The following is a 26,234-nucleotide window of genomic DNA, read 5'->3' as shown; positions in this document are numbered from 1 at the left end:
TCAGTAGTATCTCACTACATTTTCTCTACTAAATTTCTTATTTTTTATTTTGCTTTTCCCCGCCTCAACTTTCACCATCCCTGGAAGGTGAAATAGTGCTAGCAATCTAGTATTAATTACCTCTACACACAAAGGTAGAAATGATTTCCATATTCCCTCTGTTCCACCACACTCAGTACTTTTATCAGTCATACACTGAGTTATAAGCAAAAATAAAGAAGCAGGTTTAGCACCACAGGCTCATATTATATGAATTAACCACAAGCATATGTAAAACTACAAATCATGCGCCAGTGTGCTAAGGTCTCTTTTAGAATTATGTTGGGCTGGGTCTAGGACAGCAAAACCACAGCAAATTGAGAAATTAACTGCCTTACCTGGTAGCTGTCCAAGCCCCTTTGCAGTTTGGTTGATCTGGCAGTCACCCCACCTACAGACACTGAAAGAATTGCTTCTACCATGAGAGGCAACGTTCCCGAATGCTGCACGGGTTTCACCGTCACCTGAACTCTGCGAGAATGACCCTAAGCAGGAAATTGAGAGAGAGAGAAACTAAGAATAAAATTAGAAAATCAATTTTAGCATGAATAAGATGACAAGGAAAAGATACATACCTGCCTGAGCTGGAAAATTCCCCCAGTGTTTACATCTTTTGCCTGATGGAGTTCAACCGCAGTGTATTCACCCATCTCATTCAATTCTTGTATGGAAATCCACATTTCTATTCTTCGAGTCACTTCATTCCATCTAAAAATACATGCCCATAATAACTCATGGTTGTCTCAAAGTGCCTCTGCGCACCACAGGTATTAAAATACTTTTAGAAAGTTGATGGAAGCATTCATTTGTCATTTGTTTGTACCTGTCTCTCAGTGTCCTAGTTTTTGCATGAAGAGAATCAACTTCCCAAACAGAGCTGCCATTGCCAGTACACCTGTGACCCCACACCTCAATAGCAAGAGCTCCTTCTGAAATGAACTCCAAAAACTCCTCTGTGACATTCACCACGTAGTCCTGGCAATGAGAAAAATAAATCACATTCAACCATATTAAATAATTGTATCTTCACAACTTGCTTGTAAGGACACACCAAACAACTAACTTCCTGCCTGATAAAACCATAGAGTTTGCATCACAAAGCTCGACTCTGGACATGGAAGCTGTAAAACCTCATAATCTCAGCAATACATGCTCTTGCATACCACATTTCACTAAGTGATGTCCCAGCTCAAATGATCTCTTTTAATCCACTGACCTTACCAAACAAGTATATAATCAGATGTCATTATATAAACTATAGCTTTCTTCACACATTAAAGATAACATCGGCATTTAAAAGATCACTAATCAAAATATCTCTTCCTTTTGCTATATTTTTAAGAAGTGATGAAGTGAAACATTATGGCATTCTTAAGCATAGTTAAAAGTCATTAGTTGTATGACTTGACTCCCTCCTTCTTCCACCAGCAAAGCAAGGCTCAGACTCTAAAACAGTTTCTCTCAAATCTATGATCTTCCTGAACATTATTTCATAATTAAAATACTTACCTTACAGTGAGAGAAGATCACTGTAAAATGAGCATCTTTGCTCTGAGATGAAGGCACATCTGGATCTACCACTGGTGCTGCTACTGTTGACTGGCATTGATCCCAAAACGTGTATTGACAAAAGACAAAGTTGGAGAGATTAGGTGGCAGTCCAGTTGCTTCTTTTATTTTTACCTGAGGACACAAAACAAATGTTGTCATGAATATGACCGTTTCTTCTTCAACTGCAAATTGAAGACCAACAGCCAAGAAGAAGTTTTAAAGGACAGTAAGGATGTTTCCATTTAGGAAATCTGATTTTGCATATACAGAAACATAGATGTAAATGATATAAGCATACATGCTTTTGTTTGAGGAAGCTGATAAACTCGAGTGGAGAATTAAATGCTTCATCACAGAAGAAATTTAATCCATACACCACTCATAGATACTACATTAGAGGATCACACTACAGGAGATAGAAAAACCTGTTCCCCCTTTCTGTCTGTAAAGGATTGTCCTTGTAACACCAGCATTTATGGTGCAGATGTACACCTACTAGAAACTAACACAAATTAACCACTGACTGGCCTACTCTGAGCTGAAAAAGGAGAAGTTCTTTCAGAGACTTCTCAACAAGGAATAGTCTACATAGCTTAGCACTTTACATCAGATCGAGTACTTAGTTACAGAGGCGTGAAACCGTAAACTTCATCAGGTGCTCTCACTCACCCTGCAGGAGAGCTTTTTCGCTCTGTGGATGATTTCTCCATTGCTATCCATGACTTCCAGACTCCCACTCTCACTGGAGTTCTCGGACGAGTCATCTCCTTCTACCACACGTTCTGGGACAGACCCAGTGACACGCATGACTTCAACATGCAGCCGCCCTGCCACCTGAAGGCAATTACACAGAGCACGTACTTGAAGAACATTTATTCACTGGGCAACAAGACAGCAGGCACCGTTTGCTTACTAAACCCCTGGTGCATAAGGAGCACCAAGAGTCCCGTGGGAGCGCTCAGCGTGCCCAGCCCAGCCCTACCTCGCCTTGCTGGCTGATGATGGGCACGGCGTACTGCAGCTTCATGTCGTAGAAAAGGCACTCCAGAAACACGTTGGCGACGCCAATCAAGTTGTGGTTCTCCTGCGCTTCGTAGAAAGGATCTCCTCTCTTGCCAATCAGCTTCTTTATCTGTTTCAGAGATAATGAAAGAGATGTCAAAAAACCACTAGTGTGAGAACAGGAGATCAAATAACCGCATAGTATTAAAAGATCATGGCACAAAAATGACTTCAACTATCCATCTTTGTTCCTTCCTGTTACACAGGCAGAAAGAGACTAGAATAATATTACAAATTTGAAATGAAATCTTAGAGATGAGATATTATACAGTCTTTTCTTAATTAAGGGATATAATAATATGATGAACTGCATATTTTAGCAATGCCAAGGCAAAGCAGACTTTACCATGAGCAATCACAGTAGCCATTGATTTCAAGATGTTTCACCTTTTCTGCTCTGTTTATACTTCTTAAACGAGAGGTCAAACCATCCTCAGGTCGTGCTGGTCTGGCTGCTGGCTACCACTAAAAGGGCAAAGGGAAGGTGCAGGATGACTCCTACTTAAGGCAACAAGTGTTCTTATGACTCCCACAGAGCTGAGATCACACCTGCAGCATTCCCCATACAACCACAAAGAATTCATGCAGATTCCCAGCACGATATGCACTCCTCAGTGAATTTGTTAGTTCCTTCCCTTCTTCTCCTCTTTTGTCTTCAACACATGCATTTGACCTACATGTTTCTATGTAGCACATAGAACACATGCATTATGGACGACATAGGTCATGGAAAGAATGATCCTGGCTCAGGCAGACAATGTATTCAAATATGTGCTATCAGTTCTTACTAAAGTCAGCAGCAAAATCATCGTTGTCTTCAATGGGCACAGATGAAGTGCTTGACCTCCCCTGTGTTATGATTTTAGAGATTCCCATTGTCCCGTCCAAAGCATGTAACAAAGGCACAAGAGTTGTTCAAACATATTTAAGAATGATTCTTGATACAAGTAATTTAGGTGCTTCCTAACAGCCACAAGACAGTAAGATATATTTCCTATGCACTTCTACCTGGATACTTACATGATGTCTTCTGGAATACAAAATATCACATCTCTTTCCAGCAAACAAGCAAGTTTTTGACCAATCTCATGCTTATCTGCCAAGACTAATGTGCTACTTAAATTCTCACAAAATACCACTTGGCACTGATGAAAATACTGATGTAGACTAAGTATCTTTAATTGATTTCTTCACTGCTTTAAGCCTGGGTAATATATAAATGAAATTAAAGAATATTTCATAGTTTAAAATCAAGTTTTATCCCTCTAGTATGTTCTGTGCCTTTAGTGTAATTCTGTGCTTAACATCCTTGATAGTTTTGACAATGACTGCAGTTTAACGATGTTATTTCTAATGCAGTTTGCTGCTTCCATTCAGACCCGGTGGTCATCTGCATGCCAGGTAAACATATGCTCTAAGTGGCATTGTGAGTCACTACCTCAGCACAACTATATCTGACCTCAGCACACTTAACATCTGAGAACACAAGTAAGAGCCGACATATCTGTGTTTTACTATGCTTGGGCATTTTGAATATTTAGTATTAGTCATACTGTTTTTGCTCTGTGTTTTAGTTTGTTTTGGTTTTTAAAAATAAAACATAGTACCCTAACCTTTCATATACAAAGTCATTGCACTTGCTCTCTACAACACATTAAAAGGGGTTTAAAGAAAAACTCAATCTTTGATCCATTTTGAAGATATATAAATTACCTCAGGAATTTTTTCCTTCCATTCTTGATAGAGGTCTCTCATGTCAATCAATTTGTTCTCTAGTTTCTCAATAGTCCACACTTGAGTACCTTTTCCTTTTCTTCTCACTTGAATTGCAGGCTCACTTACTATTGCACCCCTCTAAATCAGAAGAAAAAACGGTAAGTGCAGGAAAGGTCCACATAAGTAGTTTAATCCTTCACTCAAACTGCATTCCTAGAAAGGAATAAAATACAGAACATGCAGCATCTCTCTGCATGCCAATTATACTGCTTCTGTCCTCAGACATGGCACTGCCTATACACATTTCTGAGGATCCAGATCTCTTTATCCTTCTCAAACAATGACCATTCCCACAGGAGCATTAACACACTCAATCAACACCCTTAGGACAAGCATATTGTCCTAATTGCTATTATATTTACAGCAGCACTGTAAAACCCTTTAAGACACAAAATCGTAGGAAACTGTAACAAAACCCTTTAATTTCTGCAGACATAACTAAAATGCAGGTTCTGCAGCAACAGAACACAAATGTCTGTTCATAATCTGCAATGCACATATGGAAACCACACACTTGAAAACAGCAAGAGCCATACTTAATGTTCTGTTGCCATTTTTACTTAATTACTTACTTTCAGTATATCAATCAGGTAGTACTTTTATTTTGCCTATGCACAATCTACCAAAAGTAACATTTTATTGGCTCAAGTTGGATGGATCTTATAAAAGTCTACAAAATTTAGCCACAAAGGTATGTTTTCCAGCACTCTGTTATCATTACCTTTTTGTTGGCACTGAGGTTTTCAGCAGGGATCTGAAGTGTCACTTGATAATCTGTTAGCTTACTCATTTCTTCTGCTAAGAAGTTTGCTTCTCTCACCAGAGTATTTGCCTTTACTATTTGCTCTCGAAGTTTAGCCAGGCTCTGTCGAAACAATTCATCCCTGTGGTGCAGTAGGTAACATGAAAAATACACAGAAACCTATTTCTATTATTGGAAGCTGCAAATAGAGGTTCTAACAAAGACTTTTCTGAAGCAAGAGGAAATGCTGAGTAGCACAGTGTCAGTGAACACAAAACACTCACACAATTTTATTGAGGGAAAAGCAGTGATCATATATTAAACAAATTACTGTTGAGGCACGTCTAGTATGGTGATGCCCAAATAAAAGGTCACAGTAATTCGGGAGCTGGTACAGTGATGATTTGTTTAAAGCCCTGAGGACATTTTGAATTTTCAAGAAATGAAATAACTGCAGCTGTCTTTGTCTTTAATCTGGAATCCTGATCACAGAATCTACCAGTCCCAACATGTGAGACTTCATCTTGATAAAACCTGCTCTTCCTCAGACCATAATATTAGAAGCAGCATTCACTGCAGGCCACAGCTTTGCATCACTCCAAGGGCTTTGCAGTGACCGCAAACCTCCCAACCACTTACTCAAGCATACATATTTTAAAAATATAAATAAAAAAATCTTAAATCCTATTTACCCAAGGTATCTTTTAATTAACAGATGAATGAGCACAGGTTAAAGCCTGTGCACTCAGTTTCTGGACAAATTCCAAAAAGGTTCCTCAGGCCTGTCTGAGCAAATCTACTCTAACACAACACCAGGCAAACCTGCTATGACACATACTATATGTACACCTGTGTACTAAGATATGCCTTTACCTGGCATTCTCATCTTGAAGTTACCTTTTAAAATGGTCATGATTATCCTCTGAGCAAAGTTCATTCTGTCTTTCTTTGTAATCTCAACAGGGCTTACTATCTCCTCACCTTTATAAAACTCAAGATCAAACTTGGGATATTTCAGTCATCAGCTCGTCCCTATATGATCTTCTTTAGCCTTTCTATGCAAAGTCCTACTGAAATATGGTACATGTTGAGCACATACACTTCTGATTTCCACAAAACACAAATTATACATAAATTATACACAACTGTAGGAGGAACAAGGGCCTTCCTATGAATACAGGCAAAGTTTACCTGCTGCTAACATACCTCTGAGTCACCAACAGAATTCTACTTGAGTGGTTATCATTTTCCAAAAAATCCCAAGGAATGACTAATTCAAACTGCACTCTGACAGTCCCCTGATACAACCAAAGTGGCAAACAACCAGCAGTGTTAGCAAGCAGCCCTGAATTTCAGTGCCTTCAACATGCTAAAACATGCAGCTTTCTCTCTGTCCCCTACCCAGCCTTGGTTTGCAACAGTGGTGGGTTTTATTGGGTCTTAAACTGCTGCTGCTATCAGTGGATTTTTAGTAACTTCCTCCATATCTCCTCCCAGCATTAGATGGAAAATTCCTTTCCCTCTGCCTCTTGCTTCTGTTATCCAGGCTAACAAAATTAAATAAGCAATTCCAGACCATGCAAGTGGCACATTCCACAGAAAGCTATAATTCTGGATTCACGCAGCAAATTAAGGTAGTCAAAAATTATTCACAAGACAGTATTTGATACTGTGCACTACACCTACAGCCACTGCAAGACTACTGCCTAACTTGGGAAACAGAAGGCAGCTTTTATCTGTATGGAAGTGCTGCAAGAGCCATTGGATCCATCTACAGCCAGTCACTTCCTTAATCTGGGACACCAGCATCTGGAAAGCTTTTTGGGAGGCTCCCACACCAATCTTGGCTAGATTCTTGAGAAAGAAATGGTTTACAACTGTAAGGCAGACTTACAAATAGTTCAACCAATTATTATGGGCAGTTCTTAGAACAGTTGTGTTTTTCCGGATACAGCTGTGCCAGAACCCTTCCAGAAAGTTAAGCAAAAAAAAAAACAAAATCAAAAACAAACAAACAAACAAAAAAACAACAAAAACTAACCAAAACACATTCAGATAGGATTTCTTAATTCTTACTACATGAAACATATGGCAAGCTGCACTAGGGTATTAACTGGAGCAAATACTCATTGAACATGAAATCCTGAAACAGTGATTTAAGCCAGACAAGGAGAAAAAACTCATGAGGTATTGCAAGTCTCTGGGATTCCCAATGCCAGATACAAGATAGGCTGCACTAAACCCCATGTCCAGTACACCATCACCCCAACAAAAAAAAATTGTCAAAAGTTATAATGGGTTAACTTTATGCCAATAGGATTTAACACCAGGCCAGGTATCATCTGTCCTTCCACAGTCAGCAGAAAGTGGGAATAACCTCTGTGCAATGTGTTCCAGCTGATCTGACAGATACAGCTACATGCCCACATCTGATACGTATCAAATTAATTTTTCTGGCTGATCCAGTAGAGCTCAGCTTCATTTGCAACAGCAACAGAGAGACAGCTAAAACTGCACCAATCAAATCCCCTGCAAACCAGACTCTTGGAACTTCTGCACATTTTTCACATCCAGTCTTCCCATTCTTCCCAGGATTTCTTGCCTTCTGGCCAGATGGCTGGTAAGCATCCTCTCAGCAACATGTTGCCATGCTTTTACAGCAGAAACCACTAAAAGATTTCTTTTCTTGTTCCTTATTTATGATAATTCATTTCCCCCCCAACTTTTTTCAGCAGCCAAAACCTCTTCTAGAACTACAAATAAATAAAAGTGTACCTAAGAGGATCTTCTGGAAGACAGCAAACTGATAATGAATTCTTACAGAAAACTGCTCATTCAATGGCATTGCCACCAAAACATTATCAGACACCCCATGGATTGCTCCAAAGAAAATCCATTCTCCTCTTTTTTACAATGCAGCAAAGTACAGGCTTCAAGCAGCTCAACAGTTATACAGAGTAAAGCATTCACCCATGAAATTCACAGGCAAAACTTCTTATTCAAAGCACAGCTCCTCCTCAGAAACATCTAACAACTACTGAGAAGTGAAAGCTGACAGAACACTTAGCCTTGATAACACTCCAGATTCTCTTTTTTGTGATTACATGGTTATGGTGATTAATTTTAAGCAAATTAATTACCATTTCCTCTTTTCAGCTCTCAAGGACAGGCAAGTTTTTTGCTACTTCCTTTTCCCTTCTGCTGCATCTTGTTAGAGGTACTGCCTCCCCTGCCAGTAAGCCCAATTCTGTTCTCTGCTACTGCAGTGCATTATCAATGATTTCTTGATGGCCTTGCTGTGCTCAAAGCAGTTCTGAATAGAACTAACACATTTCTCACTCCACACTCCTTGTGCAGCTCTAAAAGAGTCTGCAAATCCCAACCATGACTCTGCGACATTTTACATTCAGTTCCCAATGATTCTGTTTTTAGCTTTTACGGGGGCAATTATTTTAATTAATGTTGAATCATAGAACTACTACTCCATACATTTGCCATGAAAAACATTCTAGTCATCGCTAGTCAACAGTTAGCTATTTGTTTAGGTTTTTTTCCCAGGCTAAACTGAGCAGAAATTACATAACAAAATCTTGCATAAAACTAAACCAAGATCTGCTCTATTTCTAACACTCTCAATTGAAAGCTGAAAAACAATCTTGACTATCTTGGTTTAGATCCCTCTTGTAAATGGATTTGGTTTTTCAGTGGTGAAGAATAAAGCAAAAAGAATTAGATAAAAAAGAGCACTCAAACTCACTACATACACGAAAAAATACTGAGTGAATAAGGAAGTTTCTCTTTAAAAGAAACAGATGAAATAAATTTACAAGAAACCTGTTAGAACATCCAGGCGTTCTTCCTGCTGAATTAGCTCTATGACAGAATACTCACTGGTATTCAGAAAACTTTAATCATCTTGGTTGCTGCCCCTTGAACTTCTCTCCATGGAGCTGGCATGCTTCTCTCCTCAATGACACCAAGAACAAGCTTCTTCCATTGTCAGAATGCAAACACTCTGCTCACATCTTCCTAGACTGCATTTTAACTGTTCCCACAAACCTCATGATGGTCTTTCACCAAGGCTGCATTCAGGTGCCTGCAATTGCTTTGCAAAGAGGCCAGTTCATGTCATGGCAAGACTTTAACTTCCTAAGCAGCTCAACCAAGGCAATTCTCTTCCAAAGCTGGGCTTACATTTAGAAACGCATATGTACAACATATATGGATCCCCATTCTCCATATTTTTTATGGTTTTTTGATTTCAAAATATTACTGCCTTCATTGTATACTTGCAAAACACAATACTCCTCACTGGACTCCTTAGTCTTACTCGAGAAGTTTACCTTTCTGCACTATTCTTTCAAGAACAAAAACAACAATTGCTAAACCAAACATTTCATAAGCCATTTCCAAGTTAATAAAAAATTTACAAGAAAAAATCCACAGAAAACTGACCTACAATACTGCTCAAAAAAAGCTGAATTTTTATGTCTTTTGCGAGTTAAATCTTGCACACGTTAAACATCAGAACTCAGCCCTAAACAAAATGCTAACACTTTGGTGGAAGCGCAGACCTTGTTCTGCACATCGACTCCACAAAAAGCGTTATTGGTTTTGGATGGCAGGTTCAAGCCCAATCTTTCACCCTTTGCAGCTCTTACTAATTAGTTTAACTCCAGCATTCTCACCTCTCCTCTGTCCAGAGATTCACTTTCTGCTGTGCAGCCTGAGCAGTGTAGGAGAGCCTGTCGCTGCCGTGCTGGTGCTGCCTTTCTGGGGAGAGCTGCTGCCGCAGCAGCTCCAGCTCGCGCTCGTACATCACCCGCTGCTCCTCCAGAGCGCTCCGCTTCTCCTCCAAGTACTGCTTCTCCAAGATCTGGACCACATTTTGTACTGGGTCTAAAAAGAAGGGAAAGAAAAAAAAATTAAAAAATCCCCAGAAAACATGAGAAAATGCCATTTCACCATTACAGGACACCCGCTATTTAATTGATAACAGCAAACAATCAACAGACCCCAGAGTCTGCAAACACAAATTGCACCCCAAGAAACAGCCAAATCATTGCATTAAATACATAAATCCAAACTTAAAAAAAAAAATAATCAAAATTGAAAAAAAAAAATGGCATGCAGAAGGCAAAATGCTTAAGATCCTTGTCTACTGCACGTTTAAGTGTTGTGTAGTTGTAATTTATTCCAGAATCTCAGTAGGGAAAAAAAATGGAAAGAAAAGGAAACAAATTAGTAAGAAAACAAAGCAAAACACAAAGGAAGATGATATTAACCAGAGGAGGAAACCGCTTAAGGAAGTAAAAAGCAATGTACTTTCTCTATTTTGGCAGAGAATGAAACACATTGGAGAGCTGCAGATAAAAACTGAGACAAACAAATGATCTGACTGGTCACACATCACACTGCAGTAATGTGCTGCACAGCACTGAGGCAGACAAAATATGTCCTGGGGGGACCTTCTGCATTTAGCTTTATAAACCACATTTCATCTCAGTATCAACACAGAACAAATATCCCTTTGGATATTCTATCCTGAAAAAACTGCTTGTGTCAATCAGCTAAGGATAAATCTGAAGTGCATTTAAATTAATGAAACATTACTCTGTCTGTTCCTGGGGTTAGGTCCATGGCCAGCCTGTGCCTCTGAAAGAGCCATTTAATAGAGTAAACTCTATGTACTAGACTTGACTCCAGTAGACTGTACAGTACCATATATATACATGTATACAGTACCAGTATAGATATCTGGTTCATGCACACATCTTTCTAAAAGCTCAAATACAGAAAAAAAAAAAAAAAAAAGAAGCTGTTTTGCAAAAGGACCAATCTAGATGACTGAGTGACAGCACACCACTCAACAGATTGCTGATTCTGTACACCATAAGAGGAAGGGAGAGGAGCTCCAAAGCTGAAGCAGTGGACTGTTAGGGGAAGCAATACTGCAACTCTGGGACATGCCAGGATTTTCAAATGCAAAAAACTTCAACTTTAAAATAACTGTTTGTGATACTTCTTCCATTTCATTATTAAACAAAACAAAACATAAAAAGAGCTGCTGCAACTTTTAAGGATGCCAATCTGTTGACAAGGAGGGAGAACAAAAACCCTAGATTTAATTACACTGTCCCATATTGGAACTAGAGGTGTGTGCCACCCAAAAAACCCCCACAAAACCAAAAAACACATCTGTGTGATTTAGTTATAAACCATCTTCCCTTTGCTTTTTGCAAACACTTTTGCAAGTTGCTTCTGTGGCCCTGGCCTTATTCATGGAAGAAATCACTGGCTTCACACAAAGGCATCATAAATACCACCACAATGGTAATTATAAAGCACAAAGTTAAAAATCAGTCAGTATAAATAGCAACCAAATAGCAAACTAGTGATGCATAAAAGTGTCTTAAAATAACTAGAAATAATACTTTTTAGTACATGACATTCTCAGAAACAAGTTAGCTATTATTAGCTTTTAAACAGACAGTGAAACATGGTTCCTGCCTGAACCATGTTCTAAAATTCTGGACTACCAACCAAGTCGTTAATGTTCATCTGCTCCATCTTTATCCTCCTAACTCCTCCAGATAATACCAGAACTACCTTAAAATATATGGGCTTTGCTGCATAATTCCCCAAACCAATTTTAGTTATATATAAGAATGTTTGAGTAAATCATTATGCAGATGATAGAGAAGAGACATGGAAGAAATTAAAACCCCTCCACTGTGTTTGCAAACACAGGAAATTAATCTAAGGCTGACTTATTAAGATGAGACTTGCCTAAACTGCTCAAAGAACAGCTATGAATTTGAGAAGCAGATTTCTTTAATAAAAGTGATCTTTTCAGCCACCAGGATTTACCACCACAGGATCAAATTACACCATGATAAATACTTGGAACAAGATGCAAGAATCTAGTATAAAACTTTCCAATAACAACATAATCCTGCACTACTTGGGAAAAAAAAAAGAAAAAAGGTAGATTAAGCTTGTCTTGTAATACAAAAGGTAAATTCACAGTTTTAGAAAACTTTTTAATTTAGCTTTTGAAAGAGTTTACTAAGAAAACCCTAAGTCTGTCACAGGAAAAAAGTAAAATATGGGGTGAGTTATAAACTATCTAGGTAGAATTTGAAGAAATAAATGGTCAAGGTTTTTTCACAATTTAAGAGAATTACAACAGTGTCTAAATTCAATTTAAACACCGTGTTCTACAATTTTGGATTCCTCATGCAAATTTAAATAAATTAAGGAAGATTCTACCCAGTGCCTGGCAAATACACAGTGGTAGAAGTTCCAAGTCCCAATCCTTCACATATTTATACGATAAGAGTTCAATGACCCTGAAAACATATTAATATGCAGTTAATCCTCTGCAAAACCATAGACTACTAACACTGAACATAAAGATGCATTTTCTTCTTAGGATGAGCAGCATTTATTACCTTGCTACAATGTCACCTAATTCACATCTGGAATCTGTTAATCCAGTCACACTGATGCTGAATAAATTCCCTAAGATTTCTTGCAAGTATATTTGTCTAAGCAAGCTAGAAGAGGGTTATGAGACAGGCTGCTTTGCTAAGTTTTATGAAAATCCTCTCCCTGAGCTGTAACAGTTTTGTTTGCTAAAATGAGAAACTGCCTAACCTAATCATATTGTTTACTTAACCACTGCACAGTATACAAGAATAAAATAAACTCCTTTCATGCATTCTGTGTTTGACCAGCATCACAAATTAGTAGTACAAAGCTGATCTGACAGAATCCCACAAAGAAAGCTAACATGCTGAAGGAAGAAAGAATCTGGATGTTTTCTTTACAGCAGTTTTCAAAGTTACACATTTTCCTCAGAGCTTCTTTGGAGCTGTATGGAGTCTGTGACACTGTTTTACTAGTTACATGCCATAAAAACAAATGTGTTTGCACCCTGGAGAAGCCAGGATATTTATTTAAAGAGGATTATAGCTCTCAAACAAATCCATGGGGAAGGGGGAATACAAAAACCAAAACCTCTTGCTTTGGGTTGTATAAAATTATAAAATAATTATCTAATAAAATTTTTAAATACTTCTTCATTCCTCTCTTAGGACTTCTCCAGAGAATTTGCATAATAATAGAATTAACAGTCTTCAGTCATTTAGTTATTTCTTCTTCCTTATCCATATTTATTTTTCATTTTAAGGAAAAATAAAAAAATAGTACTGTAACAAAGCACTTTACTTCTCACACAACAAACCGGAAGCCTGTCAGAAAAAAGCTACTTTAGCTACACCATTGAGAAAGCGCTGCTAGGTTCTGTTCATCTAAATTCAAACCAAAAGACCTGGCTGTGATCCTCACAGTCACTTGTTTTGTCAGCACTTTACTACCACTAACTACTCCAATTTAGTTAAGCAACACCTATGTGGAAGTGAGCAGAAGCAGCAGAAATTGGGATATGACCCTTCTGAAACTGTGATGTGTATGACTACAAACATTTGTTCTGCAGTAGGGAAGAAAGAGCTTTAGGGAACAGCAAGGTCTGAACTGTTCTTGACCAAGACACAGAAAGCAACCAACCAAAACAAAAACTGGCCTGGACCACAATCAGAAAAGCTTACCGAATTAAAATGTAAAGACACTTGGAATGTGAATAATCATTTCAATCAGCTGGATAACAACACATGAAAACCAAAAAATGCCACCCCTGTTCAAAGAACACTGACTCATTATAGACTGATACACTTCAGTCAAATCTCCAGTTAGTAACAAGCAGATCAAGCATCAATTAATGCTTTCAGACTTTTCCAGCAGCCTCATGCACAAGCCAACTGAGTTCAAAACCTTTGTCCCAGTTTTGGCACAGATATGGGATGGCTTGAGGCCTTAAAATGGGCAACAGAATCTTCACAAGGGATGACAACACTGAAGACCACCAGGATGGCAGATTCATCTGGAATTCATCTCCTGGCATGAGTGAACCATAATGAATATATTTCTGTTATCAAACAGCAATTTCATGGCAATTTAAGTGACCTGATCTGAAATAAAAAGTAAATTCTGTATTTCAACATGCAAACCACAACAAACAATGGAAATATTGTGAAATATGAAGAAAGGAGAATAGAAAGCAATGAAACACCAGCTACTGTGTCTTCTTGGTCAGGGACCAAACACCAATGTATTTGCCTCTCTCATTTTCGTGAATTAAAACACCTATATAAAGCATTCATTAGTTTACCAATTTTTCCAGCATTTCTTTATACTCTATTGTATCACATGAATTATGACCTGCCTTCTGGAAATCATGAAAAAGCCATATTGTTTTATATACACCATGCCATAATTCTATCTATATTATATATTTTGTGGTTCCAAAAATGCATCACAGTTTGTTTTAACAGAGATTAAATGAAACACTGAGAGTGATCAAATGTTGAAAAACAAGCTGGCATTTGCCTATTGGTTTGTTATCATGTCAGTGTTTTTTTAATAAAGTTAAAATGGTGTCAGTAACACTTTATAGAAAAACTGAGCCTATAGGGTGCACCCCTTTTTTCTACAGTAACTCGCAGAAACGAGAACTTAGTAAACTTGGACCATAATTTGACAGGCATATGGTAACAACTCAGCTGCACTATAAAAGAGAGCAGAGGTACAGATAAAATTGTGTCAGGGCATAAATCAACTACTAATTTGTGGGTGTATTTAAACCTAGGTGCACATATTTATTTAAATACATATATACACACACACACACTTAATATTGATACACACTTAACATTGTTTCTGTAAAATATCTTGTCCTGAAAATCCTCCAAAGGCCCCTGGAACAAGTGTATTGCTTGTTTTACCCAGAAACTGAATTCCAGGCTGAATTTGTTAGACAATCCAAAAGAACATATCTGGCAGTTGCCTTACCATTACTATTCAGTGTCTTCATAATAACTTCCATTTGTGCAAACTCATAGTTGTAGTCTGGTTCTGAAGAAGCTTCACTAGCTGCATCCAGATCATGCTCTCCTAAGGAAGTTTCTTTCTCAAGGTCTTTCAGCCAATCTCGACGTTTCCTCTTTGGTAAATTGATTCTGAGTAAAAATGGAAATTCAGTTTATAAAAACAATTATCTGGAACAATGAAAGCAAAAAAATAGGATGAATGTAAAGTGGGTGGAATATAAATATCAACTATTACCTAAAAAAGTGGTTGTTTCCCCATAATATTCTATCTCCATGCCATAACTGAGTGGCAGAACATACCAGCACACCATTTACACAGGATCTGAAAGAAAAAAGTACAACTCCAATGAAATCCTGAAAATAAACGATTGAAGACCTTCCATCTACTGACAGTCATTTCTAACATGGTAACAAATGAACTAGGTTCTCATGAAAGGATCAATGGAAAAGTTACTGGTCTGATTTGTATTGTCAGAATTAGCACCTTTCCTCTCTGCCTTTGGCTGATATAACTCTTCAGTAAACATATAGATAGAATTGGTTTTGGTTGCAAAGTTTGCTTTAAATGCCTGTTTTCTCAAACTGGGTCAGTGTCTGTTTCTTATAAACTCCAAACTTAAATGTATGTAAATCCTACTGATAGAGCTCTCCAAGATACAACTTAGTCAACACTGAGTTGTAAAACATGCTGTTTACATATTCAGTATTCAAGCATAAGAAAAGATTCTTAGATCCAAGTTTTATTCTTTCAACAAATGGAGTCTCTATTATTAACAAGGGTCTATTTTTGTGAACATCTGGTATACTGCTGTACTTCTTTGTAGGTTTCTTTGTATTTAAGTTTCAATCACAAAATGGGAAAAATTGAGCTGTTGAACTTTTGCATGTGTGAGTCACGCAGCAGAGCATTTTATTTGAAAGGGGAAAAACCTTCAGCAAAATGAAAAAGGCCTTTTCAGATGCAACGTTCTCATTTCAGCTGTTTCTCTCATGTAAGTCAATACAAACATGTAAGCATTTAATTTTAAATCAGATCTTTAAATTTTTTCAGTGAAATTCTGGTAGCTAACTTTCTGTTGATACTAGTATCTTAAGAACAGTTACTTAAGCATTGCAGATCAGCCCTGAGTAAAACAAAATATCTTTTTTCCACTGACATGTGCCCTTGTTCCTGCCAGTCAAAATTACTGATTTCCAGTATGGTAATTCTATCACCACAAGCCTGAATCCCATCTGTTTGAAATTTTGTACTGTAGGCTGCAGAAGAAAAATACAAGTGCCCTTTACTAAAGGAAGAATGAAAGAAATCAGATTTTTTATGTGTCTCTCAAACATTAGTTTCTCATTCTGACACTGATCTATTATTTATAATACTAATTATTCAGATACTCAAATTTCAGATAAGCAGCATGACTATTAACTAGGACAACGGTACTGCTTTATCACATGCTAGTGGAGATCAAGTGACAAAGACATTTACAATTCCACCCATGGAGCCACAGAGGTCCTGGAATGAAAAATGACTAAAACACAGAAGTAGAAACAAAAGGTGAAGTGTGATTTTACACTGCATATTAACGAGACACAACAGTAATTAAGGATTTAGAAAATAATTCAGATCTTTAAAGCACCTCTTCCTCACAAAATATTGAATTTCATAACAGGAACTGCTCACGAGGCACCATTTATTCTCTGCCATCAAGACACAGGCTACTATCCCATCACACAGGGCAGGACAGCCAGCAGCATCTCAGGGATCTTGTTGCTACCCAAGATACAGCCAGCCAACGGCCCCTCACTCCTACCAAATACCTTCTTTAGATTACTTATTCCAAGCCAAACCACTTATTTATTTAGATTATTTATTCCAAGCCAAACCACAGGCCTGTTGCCCTGCAGAGTGGGTGGGTGGGTGTTCACACGTGCAGGGAAATCTTAGTCTTAATTGCTGAATTTCCCTCTAAGTATCTGTTTAAGTCAACTGTATTGAAAACATACTTCTTTTGTCTGTATAAAACAAAAATGCATGAAAGTCATGTTCTGTCAAAGAAAATTTCCATTTCAATGAAAAGTGCTGCTGATCTTCCTTACCTTGCGTTTTCTTTTGGTGTGAGTGTAACTTCTCCATCTAAAGCAATATCAATCTCACAGTGCTCTGGTTGGATTCCTATACCAAAGAGCTGTATATCCTGAGAAGTATCTGCACCAACTCTTGTGTGATCCTAGAAAACAAGCTGTTATTAAGAGACAAGCAAACTACCACTGTTGATATAACTAAGAAAATATTAGCTGAAGTGCTGGGACTGCACAGTTTGTATGTCTGTCAAGCACAAATGGTGCCACAGCAGATCTGAAGACTGCAACAGTCACACACAAACTGTTGTTCTGCCCTGAACTTATCTCCATACAGTTTTAGCTAAAGCAAAATAAAGCAGTTGACACACAAATTCAGATTTAAAAGTATTCTCATACTATGCCTGCATAAACACATTAAAGACAGAAACCAGAAGAAAACCAGCCATGTCATACAGGCATAATTAAGAGAACAGCATGGATAGTAAAAGAAGGTGCAGTTTTCTGCTTTTCAGAAAATAGCTATACAGCAACTCAACTAAACATACTATTCTCTATATAATTCCAGGACACATTTTAAGTTCTGCTGAAATAATTAATTTTGTTAGTGTTTGAGAGGTTGTGTTTTATTTGCTACTGTTCAAATACAGAAGACCTCCTTCAGCTACCAAAACAGAAGAGTAGCTATAAAAATATATAAAAATAGACAAAACAGTCTTTCATATATTATTGACAAGCAGCTTACATTTCCCTACAAACCTACTAGGTTTGTATTTGATTCTTCTTCACTCTGGCATGGGAAATGCTAAACAGAATGGTATGAAAGATAATGACACTGGGAAAATACATTTCTGTGACTTTTCAACAGTACTTTTCTTAACCCCCTCTCTCATAAGGTTCCTTGTCATTGAAGACTATGTTATTCTTACTGATTACAACTGAACATGGTCTCTTTATGATTAACTCTTCACATACTTAAAGCATTCCCCATCTCCCTAACAAAAAGAAGCATCTAACATGAAGCTCCTGCTTGAAGCTCAGGCCAGAAGACAACTGGCCAGGTACATCTTGCCTGGAAAAGCTACAATCGATCTCAACACTGGCCCACACTGAGCATTCCTCCCACTGTTGGCAATCAGGAGATCAATTAGGAAAACAGTAAAGCTGAACCTCAAAGGGAGAACAAAAGCCTAAACAGTAGGAGGAGGCCTACTCTGTTTTGCTGCACCAAAAAAAAAAAAAATCTACATCCCCTCTGAGTAAATTAGAGCTAGAAATTCAAAGTGAGTGTCCTTCCATTCTGTGTAAATATCTTGTTCACATCCTTACCTTTAAATAGTAAACCAAAAGCTCATTGAGCGCAGGGTCTGCATTCAGGTTCACCAGGTAACACTTGTCATCCCCAACCTTGATACCTGAAGACTCAAGGGAGATTCCCATGCTCTCCAGCTGTCTTTGCCTCTCCTGCAACAAAAATAGGTTAATCTTGCCTGCTGCAATATGTAGGGACAAGCACAGAGCAACTAAAGGTGAAGATGCACATGCTGACTATGCATTCTATATATCAGCACCAGACACTGGTCAGGTAACATAAGGTCAGTAGATTTTTTTTTTTACACACCAACCATAAAAAGTTAGATGTAATCTTCAAACACTTGCCTCCCCAAATGGAGCTTACTTTAGCAGTCCTGTTAAATTTATTAAACTTACCTACACAGCTCCATTGAGTTAATGAAACCTACCTGTAAGTTATACAATGTGGCTTTGAGTCTTTCTGTTAGTAAAAAATGAAACTCCATTTCAATTACTTCAAAGATAATCATAGTCAAAGATGATTTAGAAAATAGAATGCCACAGTTTAGGCCTATTCTTTTGCAGTTTTATTATTAATTCAGCTAAAGCACTTTTTTAAAACAAAAAAATTATTTAAACAGTGGTTGTACCAAAACATGCTTCTGGAACATTAGGACTAGAAAGGGAAACCAACACCACTTGTTCTTCAAGCTATGGATGGAATAAATGAGGGAAAAGTACACCAGACAAACACTAGTGAGTACATGTACACATTTTCCTTTTCTGGTTAGAAATCACTAAAAGCAAAAGCAACAAATACCACCCACAATTCTGATCCTTTTGTAATTCTTCACTTTCTCAGTCACTTCAAGGGAAACATGTCCATGGTCCCACTGTGGTCTTACAAATAAATGAGCTGCCCAAACATATTTTGATGTCTTATTTTAAAATCAAATACTGGCTTTTATCAATGCTATCATGACACCACTGGATTTACACTAATAAAATACAGACTTTAAAAAACCACCATCAAACAAACAAACCCACCCAAAAATCAGAAACAAGGGGAAAAGACAAAAATGCAGAGACATTTCAAATAGATGGTGGGAAAACAGCATTGTTCACTAAAGCTCATGAAGTTCAGCTGACTAGTACTGTATGAGTATCAGGCTTTCCTCCTAAAACTTTTGGAAGTACCTGTGCAATTTCTTCTGTTTTCCTTAGCTTTTCTTCCCAGGTGACTGTCAGCTCTTTTATTAGCTTTTCTGATTCTTCCAATTTTTCCTTCAGTTCTGGTGCCTTCATGGCCTAAAAGGTAGAAATTAGCAAAAACCCTCAGCTACTCTTACCACTGGGACATCTGCTTGCTCAAGGAAACTGAACACAGCAAAAAAAATCAAATGCAACAAGTATAGATTTCTACTATGTCCCCAGGTTTTTCAAGGTAGAAGTTGAAGAAATAGGAAACTTGCAAAGGAGGACAGAAACAATCTTTGCTGGCTCCAGATCTGAAATAGCTGAAGATTGACATAGTTCCCGAGCTAATAGAAAGAACAAAAACCTCTGGGCCTGGCTACTCAAATTTCACTGTCTGTATAAAAATATGTGAGTATTTAAAAACTTTAATTCCTAGCTGTCTGAAGTTCAAGTGCAATGTCTTCCTTCCAACAGTAGTTTTAAACACAAATTCCTCTAGACATTTAGCCTTCCATTCTATCTTGGCTTTTTAAGTGTTCTTAGAGTTGCATTAAAGCTTTCAGACTGACCCTGTTGATTACCTTCAAAGGAAGGCATGTTCTGGAGCTAAAACAGCCTTCTCATTTCACAACAGGAAACAAAGGGCTTGAATATGTCCAGGGCCAAGTAACAATTGAACAGGCTGGCCTATTACCCCATATAACTGCTTTTAACAGAAGGTAGAAGAGAAAATACTTAACAAAATAATTAGTAAGACTTTGGACACCTTCCTACTGATTGTGCTCAGTTGCAGCCTGCCAACATAATTAACAACATGCAATAATATTTTCCAAGATAAAATAAGTGCTTAGAAAAAGTTTTTATTTACGAAAAAAGTGAACGGCTCCTTTTCCTTAAAGATGATTTTCCCATTTCAATCTATAAGGAACTGTTCATGTGAATAGCACTAGTCCTTAAATGATGATGAAATTTAAACACCACACAAATTTACCCTCAAGCATAGTTCTGTTCCTTTTCCATCAGTATTTTGTGTCTTTCCTGAAAAGATCAAAAATATTTTCCAATCTGTTAAGTACCTAATTTGTCCAGATACCCTGGATACCAAATGAACTATCCTACCCGGATACTTTATTCTTCAAATAGAAATATAAATCTAAGATAAGCACCAATCACACAGTGTCAGCTATTAAGGCAGTAAAGCAAGTTGTTGATGGTTTTCAGTGTTGTATTTCTGACAATTTTAATAGATTTTCACAAATGTCAGAGAGAAATGTCCCTTGAATTTTGTTGTTCAATAAGAGATTTAAGACTTCTCACATCTTTCCATCTGACTTTACATACAGTCCACCAATGCAAAAAAAAATAAGTCTCCGCTAATATGTGAGTCTACACAATGAAGACGTAATCTAGTCCTTATCTGTGCTGCATCCATTACTGCATGGCATTAAGTTCCTGAAGAACTGATAAGGATCACCATCAGTACAATGTTGTCCTCATTTTAAAGTCATTAAAAATAAGCATACATTATGTTGGATTCAGGAAAAAAGGTTAATTATTTTTTTAGAAAAGGAAACAAAAAAAGAAGAATGGGTGCAAGACTCTTCCTTTCCACATTTTGTAAGAAAGTGAGTCTTCCACACAATGTGACATTTCCTTGACAAGCTCATTTTACACTATACTGTGCATAAGGTTACCTCGGCTTGTGAGAGCTGCTCTTTCAGTTTTTCAACTTCTTCACGTAATTCTCTGATGACCCTAGCATTTGGATCTTCATTCACCACAGCATGATTAACAATCCTTTTGGCTCTGTCTGCATATCTCAGAGTAGAGAGTGTTTCTTCATAGTTGTCTGCTGCTGGACTAATTGTGGCTATCATGGCAGTTTGGCTGTTTCCTCCCAAGTTGTCCTGCAGTGCAGCCACAGAAAGTTCAAGAGTTAAAAACTGTTCTGAGACTATACAGTGTCTTCACAGAGAGACTTAAAATACTTAATAAAGGCACTGAAAGTACTATTTAGGCACTGAAATGTGCTCTGGATATAAACTAATCTGTGTGTTCCATAAACAGTTCTAGCCACCTCTACCACCTTTGATTCCATTACAACTGAAAACAGTCAAATAGAATTTTACATTGAATTAACTCAAGATACACTTAGCTGTCCGTGCTACTCAGAATAATATAGCTATGAGAGCTCCTTCACTCATTTCTTTAAAAAACCATGAGAAGTCCATGTACACAGAGGCATACTACAATGATCCTACAAATGAGTAAACTGACATCTTCTGAATATGGTGAACAGAAAATATAAATTACCTTGAGAAGCCAAGTGAGTACAGAGTCTCTGTAAGGCACAAACTTGTTTTTCCCCTTCCCTGCTGCTTGGTCAGCAAGTGATGATATAACCAACCCCAGTGTTGAAAGAGATCTATAAATGTAAAACAGCAGAACAGCTTTAACAAATATTCCAAATGCAGATTTAATGAAACACAGAAAAAAGGGATTGCTCTGCAGAACTTCACATCCAATTTTTAAAATATCATAGAATATTTTAAGTTGGAAATGTCCACCAGAGACCAGCTAGCCCATTGCCCTGTTCCAAACAAGGCAGTGTATTTCTTTAAAGTAGAATATGTAGAGGAAAAAGAACTGGTATCAAGAGTGTTTCGTCATAGGTGGTACTAGGATTTTATTTCAGAAAGACTGAGACTATATTGAAATACTTAGAATAGTTTGAAAAGTGTAAAACAGACTGCTTCAGTATATGAAAAATCACCTCCCCTGATTAGACATCTAACTTTTCTCAGAGGATAAAATCCTTCTGATTTGGACACGGTCTCATGACAGTGTTACAAGTCAGTGTTGGCAGCACAGCAAGAACCCCTGTCTCTGGGAACAGTGTTTTAAGAACGCTGACTCAAATGCCAACTAAAATGAAACAATTCTCCAGCCATAAGGAGGCATCCTCAGAACAAATCCAGCTATAGCCCAGGACTACTCATCTGCCTGGTGAAGCAGTGACCAGCCAACCATCACAAAGCCATAGAAGGCTGCTGATCAGAAAAGGCAGATTAGGAGGTCCCTTGACAAATGGGTTGGGTTAAAATTGAGGTAGAGCCTCGGCAGCTTCTTGCAGGGGGCACAGACCAAACAATCTCCCAGTTACAAAGGTCCTGAACCAGTGTGAAAGAGAAAAGCCCCCAAACTGCTCAGCAGACAGCTGAATCCCAAACAACACTCCAGAACCACGAAGAAAATAGCCACCTCATCATTTTGGTACATGCACAACTTCTGTTACCAACGAGGTATAACTGTGTCAGCAATCTATTCAAAGCATATGTGTGCTATATTATGCAATTCTTACACAACCTGGTGTAAATTTTAAGTGACATCAGGGCTCTTGGGGTGACTATGTTTAAGATAATTAGCTTGTTGAGGAGCCTGAGAACATTAAACAGATGCCTAAAGGGTTTTAAATGAGACATCACTGAAGCCCAAGACGATTCTGGATCTGTCACACTCCTGCTCAAATATCCAGGTACCCTGTATAAGGTATCAAAGGAAAAGGCTTCAGCAGCATTGCAATATGATAGTCAAATAAATCTTTAATTGTAGTGTTTCACTTCACTCTCTTGTGCTTCCTTTTCAAAGAAGTAATACTATTTTGGTTTATAGGCAGTATTTGCACAGTACTTATAACAGATCCTCAGTGCTGCTTGAAACCACCACTGATTCAGAAATAGCACTCAGAAAATTACAAAAATGTTGCAGAAGAGTATTTCAAGGAAGATATCCAAGGGTAAGTTAACAAGAAGCATTACATGTGCCACAAAAGGTATTCCATACTGCATATAAAGATAGCATAGGCCTGGGAGAAAATGTAAAAGAAATTTAAGGAAAGGCTAGGTACTCTGAACTCCCAAGAGAGCACCATATTTGTAAATTTGCCTGTAGGAAAACTTTCTGATTCACCTCTGAAAAATTCACAGCAAAAATAGAAAGCTACATTTAGTTCTGTGGCCTAAAGAACAGCCTAATAACCTCTGAATGTTTGTGAGAGGAAGATAGAAAAAGGAAAAGTAGTTCTTGCCTCCAGTCTCTTGTCTCCACAGAGAGAGATGACAGCATGCTAAACACACAAGAGCAAACAGTAGGATGCTCCATGATGCTCTATAGCAACCTCCTCCAGCACAACTAAAGAGTACCACCAGTACACTCCCAATGGAGCCCAAGGAGCAAAAAGCTAATAAAATATCCTAGATTACTTTCTTCTGATTCCTCTCTCTTTAAATGAGGGGAAATGTGAAAACCAAAGCCAAACGCTGAAGGAAGGGGAAGAAATGGACAGTCAGAAGGGAAGTAGGAAGAACAGGGATTCAATGAAACCTGTGATTGAAAACTATTTCCTAGCTGGGCTGCAAAACCAATTTATTTGAGTTAAGGGTACTGTATGTTAATGAAGAGGAAATTATAAGGTAGTTTATTAACATGGGATTAAAAAAAATGTGATAACGTTACTGCTCCTTATAAATACTGATCTTAAGAGGAACTGTTAACATCTGCAATAAAAGCCAAATTGGAATAATTTACGTACTTTTCTTGAGATTTCATAATGCAAAGCTGTTTAAAGACTTTAAGGGAAGCAGCAAAAGGAATGGCTGCCCAACAAAATAATTACAGGACTCATCAGCTTCTTTGCTTCGTGCTGGGTGATGCATCACAGATCTGTCATTACTCTGATCCTATCTCACGGTACTTATGTAATGAATCAACCAGACAGCCTAAGCCCACAGCACACAGCAAACTGAATCAGGCCAGAAGCAGCAGAGTGGGCTTGCTGCAAGATTACAGCAAAGTGCCATTTCTGCACATTGCCTGTTCTCTTTGTCCCTGTTCCTCAGGCATGACAGGCTGTCCTTGCTAGTGGGAAAACTCCCACCATGGGCCTGAGCCAGCAGCATTCAAAAGGAAGTGGTACTTCCCCATCACAGGGAGACAACTCTGACCCTAAGTGACACCCATTCAATCTACTTCTAAATCTACAATTTAGAATCAAATTCGTCAATGAACAGAACCCACTTTTCTATTAGTTAATTCTGAATACTAAAGCCCTCCCTCAAATCAGCTTGGAGCCAGGCCTGTCCCAACCCCTTCCTTGCCCCCGCCTATGTCTTCTTTATGCATTCTAAAGTTAAAATTACAACAGCTATGATTTTGCTAATCAAAGGTAAAATTGCAGCCTGTTCACAGAAAGTATTTTTTCTTTGTAGACACTAACTGACAGACTGTTTATTCTGCTTCCTCCTACTACTGTGTTCTAGAAGTTCTTTGACTACACCACAAAGAGTTGTTAAGCACCTCCTTTTCTACACTGGGTATGGGAACTAGCACATCCTGGGGAGGAACAAGCACATCCAGCTTTCCTATGAGGTATGGCAAATCTCCCAAAAACCTTCTTTACCAAAGCAACTCTGCATCAGGTCTGAGAAAAAAAAAACAAAAAAAAAAAAACCAAAAAAACCAGAAGGCACCTCTATTACCACTTGAGGAAGATGTTGACACAAAATGACACAACTTTCAGTTCCTGCAGTAAATGGGAGAGCAGCCCCCCTCTGCAATATGCTGTCCCCAAGACAGGAAAGAATGCTTTCAACAGGAAAAGTTGTGGGACCAAGGTGGCATCTAGCCACAGCTCTAGCCAGTTTTGATCAGAAAGAAACAGTACAGACACTAAAAAAACAGGCACATTATTTCCCCATTCTTATTCAAGGCAATAAAACATAAAACAAGCAGCAAGTTTACATGCCAGCAGCTCCATTTTTTATCTCATTAAACGTAACACATGCCACCAATATGTGTCACTAGGGTTTTTTATAGAAGAAATATAATAAGAAAAGGAGCTGACATAGTATATGGTTTAAATTCTATCACTCCAGAAAAAATTATTACCTTTCCCTAATGAGTAAGTTGTATTGCACCCTAAAGAAGACTGCACACAATGTTCCCTGAAGAACTAGTCTGACTAAACATGTACATCTATTCTGAGGCTTTAAAAAGTCAGACTTCATTAAAGCTCCAGCAGCAAAACTCCTAACAGAAGATACCAAGCACAGCACTAAGAATTCTCTTTCACCTATCAAGTTCCAAAGCAGATTTCAAATAGAGAATGTTGACTAAATAGACTAAGTACTACAGATTTATATCATATAAGAATTGAATTCAATGGAACATGTAGAGCTGTCCAGTTTTCTTTTTAAAATTTATTTAACAGAAATATTTGGTGCTTTTATCTGAAGTTCTGTATTGTCAAAGAGGTTTAGCATGGGCAAAATAATCCTCTCCTACTGCACTGATACCATACAAGTTTAACACTGAATAAATACCCTAAAAGGAAAAAAAAAATTGAAGTCTTTCTGTATTTATAGTTATATTTTCAATCTGCTACTAGCTGTTGGGACAGGTAGCATTTGAATTCTTTTCCAAAAATTAGAAAGCAACATTTAATTTCACCTCTGTTTATGCAAAATACACATACAGTTTCCAGTAAAACTGAT

At 37.8% G+C, this 26,234-nt stretch overlaps 1 protein-coding gene across 1 annotated transcript in view; it reads right to left on the bottom strand.

Annotated features, from left to right (window-relative positions):
• The window catches only part of KIF13A (kinesin family member 13A), a 102,326-nt gene that overhangs the window by 18,225 nt on the left and 57,867 nt on the right, over window positions 1-26,234 (bottom strand). The window contains exons 10-26 of the mRNA XM_062498781.1: window positions 21,997-22,108; window positions 21,378-21,590; window positions 19,684-19,794; window positions 18,523-18,657; window positions 17,212-17,342; window positions 15,356-15,442; window positions 15,083-15,249; window positions 14,006-14,128; window positions 9,859-10,069; window positions 5,150-5,312; window positions 4,366-4,506; window positions 2,573-2,722; window positions 2,260-2,424; window positions 1,549-1,722; window positions 863-1,014; window positions 615-747; window positions 378-524 (exon numbers count right to left, since the gene is read on the bottom strand). Of these exons, the coding sequence (XP_062354765.1) occupies window positions 378-524; window positions 615-747; window positions 863-1,014; window positions 1,549-1,722; window positions 2,260-2,424; window positions 2,573-2,722; window positions 4,366-4,506; window positions 5,150-5,312; window positions 9,859-10,069; window positions 14,006-14,128; window positions 15,083-15,249; window positions 15,356-15,442; window positions 17,212-17,342; window positions 18,523-18,657; window positions 19,684-19,794; window positions 21,378-21,590; window positions 21,997-22,108 (2,515 nt within the window). The remainder of the gene's footprint in view (window positions 1-377; window positions 525-614; window positions 748-862; window positions 1,015-1,548; window positions 1,723-2,259; window positions 2,425-2,572; window positions 2,723-4,365; window positions 4,507-5,149; window positions 5,313-9,858; window positions 10,070-14,005; window positions 14,129-15,082; window positions 15,250-15,355; window positions 15,443-17,211; window positions 17,343-18,522; window positions 18,658-19,683; window positions 19,795-21,377; window positions 21,591-21,996; window positions 22,109-26,234) is intronic.

The sequence above is a fragment of the Cinclus cinclus genome, chromosome 1, assembly GCF_963662255.1.
Source record: "Cinclus cinclus chromosome 1, bCinCin1.1, whole genome shotgun sequence".
In the NCBI taxonomy this organism is placed as follows: Eukaryota; Metazoa; Chordata; class Aves; order Passeriformes; family Cinclidae; genus Cinclus; species Cinclus cinclus.
This window is presented reverse-complemented; position numbering and strand designations above follow the sequence as displayed.